We start from the raw sequence: 6,083 nt of genomic DNA, 5'->3' as shown, positions 1-6,083 counted from the left end.
TCTACGCTTTTGGGAGGAGCTTGGCTGGCTACTTTAGTACTCACAGCTCTACACGCACAACGACCCAGACGAGAGACTAAATAATAGAGTATAATTTACATTATATTACATTAGATAAATCCATTAATCTGGAAGTCAGCAGCGAGCAAAGAAAGCCATTTCTTCTATCTCGAAATAGTATAAGTATTGCAGTTTACTTAATATAAGTCAAGCAATAGATTTTGTTGCGCTTTTCATTGCATTTAAAAAAATCTTCTGGAAGGTTTCTGGTAGGTGTCAACAGTTTGTTCAACTAACGTCAAAAAGATGAAATATTATTCTGAATGATATTTTCTGGCTAATAAAATGTTTCGAATAAAATTGAATCTGTTCATATTTTAACTGAGTATCTGGTGAAATCTATTCACATAAAAACAAATTAATTCAAACATATTTGGATTTAACGGCATGTTGAATCCAAATTCGCACGACGTGTTGAATCCAAATATATGTAAGCATGTTTTTATTACATTTATAACGACCTTAACAATACCACTGACTACCTCGTATGTGATTATAGTGATAATGATTTCACGCTCTACGTATTATTGTCAAAGCTAATTTGCAATTAGCCAATCCTTCGTCAGCAGACCTATCTGTTTTGAAATTAATTATATTTATCTCAATATGAAATGCTATAGGGAACACAATTTGCAGTGTAATGTATTTTGAATTTATTCTCCAGTATCGTAATTTATAGCTTTGACAGTTTAATGGATTCTTTTTTTTATGGATGATACGGTATACGCTGGCATGGCACCAGTGGAGGATAAGATGAACATGATGTCAGGTCAGTTAGCACATTCTGGTTCACTCGGAACTTATCACGATGGTTTCCAGGTGGAACCCGATGGAGGTCAACCCGATATGGTACATTGCTAGCGATGGGATCAGTCCACATTACTAACAATCTCGTTACAATCGATTCTTTTAGATTACATATTCTGATATTTTTATTTTTATTTATTTATTTTATTCAGTCTACCAATGGCCCATATAAATACCTTACAGACTAACATACTTATGAATAATATAATTAATACAAATGAAATATAAATTGTATGTGTGATCACGGCACTGATGATGGTAATCTGCCACGGTAGCGCTGATAGAACACACCCTTCGGCCAGTAGTCCTCCTTCATGAAGGTGGGCAGCATGTTGGTGAGAACTCGGGCCACAAACATCTTGAAACTCGCGTTATGACTCGATTCCAACTGCGTTACCCTCACAGTTACTCCTGGTCCTTCGGTAGTCGACAATGTCCTGCTCCCATATTTGTGTATTAAATTAAAACATATCTACATTTGCATGAAATGGCGGGTATGTTGGTCAAGCGGTTTAGTACACTTACCTCCTATATTCGCGGGTTCGATTTTCGCATGATGACATTTATATTCATGAGTATGTTAGTTTGTATTGGTCCATGTGTTTTCTATATATATTATGTATTTATAAAAAAGGTATTTAAGCTTATGTTTCAGTTGTCACAAGCTCTGCTCAGCTTAGAACTAGATGGCGCTGTGTAAATTGCTCTAGGTTATTACTATTATTGTCTCCGATAAATTCTAATTACAGTATATGAATGAAAACATGTCTTATTACTATATACTGTATATATTACATAGTAACAACAACACTCAACTAGATTATTTAATATTCTAAGAATAGTTAATTGAATAACCACCCACGGACCTCCGTCACAGAGTTTGTTTTAGAGTAAATGTTAGATTACATTGTCTACACCAGGGCTGTCTAAATCACATAAAATGTCGGGCTATTTCAAACCACAAAATAGATTGAAGGGCCGCAGAAATAAACACATGTATAATGTTAACAAATAAATAGTCGTTTTTATGACCAATTAGTGATTCCTTTTGCCTACGAACATCTGTAACGCCAGGAAATGGTGATGATTTTGTTATGCAGCTATTCTATTAGAATGGACGGTGGTGGGTAAGGGAAAGAAACAAGGATTAGGAAAGGAACTGAAGGACGAAGGACGAAGAAGACGAAGGAAAGATAGTTTCAGAATTTCTAAATAACAAAGAAAAACACTTTTAATCCTGTAAACAAAACGTTCATTCATTATTTGTGATGGCTTTGATGAAATAATTTCATTGAAATAATAAAAAGAAAGTTTTGACAATGTGGTAAATTAGGATTATGACGCTGACAACACAAATGTAAGTGCGGGTGGAGTATGAACTGCGGGCCTCACTTTGTACAGCTCTGGTCTACATAATGTATCCTTTGACACCTGGATTACAGCTTGAAACGGGTTGACAGGTGACAAACGTAACGATAAAACAAAAGTATACCCGCCGTTCAATTTCCAAAGTTCAACAAAGATTTATGATTTAATCTATAAAGTTAGGGACTGAGAGCAAAACCTCTGCTAACTTGTTTAAATTTACAACTTTCGCAATCAGAACTTACAACTCGATTAGTGTATCCGTTTATGAATAAGGATATTTTGGTATGTACAATGGGACTCTTAAATGTCAATTTATAACAAAATATGTACAATTTAGCAAAATATAAATGAAGTAAAAATTTCAAAATCATTCAATATTGTATTGTATATATATCATATAGGAATAACGATAAAGATATAGATTGCAAAAAGAATAATCATAATCTGAAAATATTATTTAATAAAATACTATAACAATGTTTTATAGTATGTGATGTAATATAATAGGGAATTGTTTATATATGTGTAAACATTATATATGTTTAAAGTAATGTAAATATAGAATTTTGAGAACATAAAGAGTTAGTTTCAAAATCTGCTTCAATTTATTCCGTCACATTCTGTCAATATTATCACAATATATAATTTGCAAAGTTATCATACTTCTATAAATAACCGAAGCCTATCAAAGTCCTCGTTTTCCTCTTGCTCTTTTATAAGACCAGTAACTTGATAGTTCCCGTCTTTATTTAATTTCATCAACTGATGAATTTCCAACAAAGTTTTTGTATTCGTTTCTGGCATTAACTTATTTATTAATATTAATATTATAATCATCATTAGAACCGATAGTAACATCACGCCATGAATTCCTATTGATTTAGTTAAAATAGGTGCTGATTTCAAAATGCTATTACCAAATGCCCACAAATATGCACACGTTAAAGAACTACCTACTCCTTTGTAAGACATAGGAAATATTTCACCTAACAATGAAAAAGGTAAGGCTGTTGTTCCTAAAGACATAAACATAACAAAACCAGTTACTAAAGATAGTACAATCCAGAGATAGTCTTTTGAAAATATCTCAAACGATTGCAAAAAGAAAAGAATAGATGTCAATGCTAGAAATATTATAGAAAAAGAACCTGTAAATAAGAAAAGAGTCTTTCTTTTAACTATTTGGACTAATACACAAGCTGTTAGTGAACAAACTAATGTTAACACATCTAAAATTATAGTTCCAACATATTTACCACTTGTTAGTTTAAATACATCAGTAAGTCTATAATTCGATATAATATTTTCACCTCCAAATCCAATAAAACTAAATAACAATAGCATTATAGAGAGTGGTTTCAGAAATTCGACTTTTAATAAAGATTTAAGGTAATTTGTAATTTGTTCACTTAAATTTAATGATCTTATAGGCCTTAGAGCTTTCAATTGCAATTTTCTTTTTTGCGTTAGTAGTAAAATTTCCAATTCATCCATAGAGTCAACATCAGTGCCTCTCAATAACCTAAAAACTTCAGTGCCTTTTATAATATGCCCTTGACTAATTAACCAGTACGGACTTTCAGGCCAAAAGTATGTAATAAATATACTTATTAATGCAGTTACCATACCTAAAGTAGAAACCAGCATTCCATTTAAAAATATGCCAGAAACATGACTTAATAATACTCCAAGTGATATCATACCAGTTTCTAACATCAAGAATGTACCGCGATATTTTGGATCACAGAATTCAGAAATTATTATATTGCTTATGGTTACTGCTCCTCCTATAGATATATTATGCAGTACATGAACACACAGAATGCTAATAAAGTTGTTAGCGTTGAAACTTATGAGCCAACTAATTAATAGAGGGATTGTCGTTGCTAAATTAGCTAGCCTTCTTCCTTTCTTCTGCATTAGGAAAGGTATAACCACAATTGATGGCAGAAATGCTATTTCACCAGCGGTTTCTGAAAATTAAATTTACATCACTTACAAGGTTTATGACTGTCGCGTCTTATTATATTGTAACTTGCTCTTTATTAAGTAAATAATATTAAAATGTTTTATATTAAATTCTGGGAGTTGTTTGAAAATTTCTGGCTCTTTGTTATTACTTTTATTTTGTTTACTGTATCTAAAAATCATTTAGATACTGTGACGTTACTTGTATATACAGATATCTCATTATCTATATTACTTCTATTAGTTTATATATTTCCATTATCAACTAAGTAAGCCTTTCCTTCAACCATAGACTGAAAATTTATATATTTCTTTTTACTTAATCGCTTTCTATTTATAATATATGTATCTTTACGTTTGATATTATCTTAGTCAACTACATATCCTGTTACTATTTATGAAAGTATTATAGTAAATATAATATATATTACCAATATAGCCATCTAACGTGTTGTTTATGCGAAAAGTCTGGATATTGTCGTTACCATTTTGTTCTAGAAAAATTGATAGATATCCAAGACCCAAGCCACAGCTGACAATAGTACTCAGGACGCCACATATGACAAATATCTGAAAATCAAATAGATTGAAAATTAAGCAATGGAAATAGATCAAGTTTAGAATAGAAGATTCATATTCTCTGATGTTATACCAACAATAGAGAATATGAGACAAGAGTTTAACAGAGTTGGACAAAGAACATATTGAATGCAAATTGATTCTCTTTTTCACCTCGTACTTATAATATAGCTTATATTAATTTACATATCTCTACTAACATTACAAATACGTGAGATATTTTTTGCATAAATTAGTATTGTGTAAATTCAAAACTACTTAAGTTAATTTGGAATTTTTTTTCACCATTAGTCAAATCATCAACGAGTAATAATGGCTGTATTGTTTTTTTTTAATTGCAGTCCTTTTTAACATATAATATATGTAGATCAGGAATTTCTAATATTAGTTTATATTTTAATAACATTATAATACTAGCTATGCCTGCGGTTTCACTCGCATGTAATTTATAGCCTCTAAAAACTATATTACTGTATGTACATCAAAATCCGTTCAGTAGTTTTTGCGTGAAAGAGGAACAAACATCTATCTATCCATTTATCCATCCAAACTCACAAACTTTTACGTTTATAATGTTAATAAGACTAGCTGACCCGGAAAACGCTGTCTTACCATATAAATTAATACCGCTATTAAAAAATTTATCCATTCATGTATCCATTGATACTCACAAACTTCCGCATTTATCTATTAGTAAGATAAGATTTTACAGTACCTGATTCTGCAACGGAGATTTTAACATATCCATTATTATTATTAGCGATATTGCTAAATATTTTAATAGAATTTTACACTTAAATTAAAAATATAATTGTAACATTATTGTTATTCACATTTTGAACACTGTAATGTTAATAATATGTTGTATCATCCATTCATAAGACCGTTCTCATCTAACAATGCAAGAAGATATCATTTTCGCAGCTGAACAAATATACGTCAATTCTCATTGGATTGAATATGTTGTATGTAACTATACGTCAATTATTTACTTGTATAACTTTATTTACCCAATATCTAGCATAAAATAGGAAGAAATTATAAAATCATTTATTAAACATGTGTAACGATTAAAAATACTAACATGTATTGGGTTATAAAGTCCCTCTAATATGGTTGATACAAAATGAATGAATCAAATCAAAATAAAAAAAATATTTATTCATGTAGAACATTCCAGCTGCTTATAATCGTAAGTTCTTTTATTAATATTTTTCCCTACCGTCCAGTATAGTACACAGATTCAATTGAGAAGAACAAGCAAGAAACACAACTGAATTCCTTTTTTAATAGCCAGTTTA

At 30.7% G+C, this 6,083-nt stretch overlaps 1 protein-coding gene across 1 annotated transcript; it reads right to left on the bottom strand.

Moving 5' to 3' along the window:
* Window positions 1-2,853: 2,853 nt before the first annotated feature.
* LOC131854938 (facilitated trehalose transporter Tret1-2 homolog) lies at window positions 2,854-5,541 on the bottom strand. Its single transcript, XM_059206124.1, has 3 exons — window positions 5,498-5,541; window positions 4,635-4,773; window positions 2,854-4,208 (listed from the first exon to the last, which is right to left on the bottom strand). Exons 1-3 carry the CDS (start codon window positions 5,528-5,530, stop codon window positions 2,893-2,895), a joined length of 1,488 nt encoding a protein of 495 aa, XP_059062107.1. The 5' UTR covers window positions 5,531-5,541; the 3' UTR covers window positions 2,854-2,892.
* Between the last annotated feature and the right edge of the window lie 542 nt (window positions 5,542-6,083).

Source organism: Achroia grisella, unplaced genomic scaffold (genome assembly GCF_030625045.1).
Source record: "Achroia grisella isolate CSIRO2021 unplaced genomic scaffold, CSIRO_AGI_Agris_v1 utg1248, whole genome shotgun sequence".
Lineage (NCBI taxonomy): Eukaryota > Metazoa > Arthropoda > Insecta > Lepidoptera > Pyralidae > Achroia > Achroia grisella.
Note: the sequence above shows the minus strand (reverse complement) of the source record. Positions and strands in the feature narration are given on the sequence as shown.

What these genes read in the sequence shown, in the direction of transcription:
- LOC131854938 (XM_059206124.1), bottom strand. Translation starts at nt 5,530, where the DNA reads ATGGATATGTTAAAATCTCCGTTGCAGAATCAG. An exon ending in AATCTCCGTTGCAGAATCAG is followed by an intron (nt 4,774 to 5,497) that starts GTACTGTAAAAT and finishes TTTGATTTTCAG; the next exon opens with ATATTTGTCATATGTGGCGT. An exon ending in CACGTTAGATGGCTATATTG is followed by an intron (nt 4,209 to 4,634) that starts GTAATATATATT and finishes TTTAATTTTCAG; the next exon opens with AAACCGCTGGTGAAATAGCA.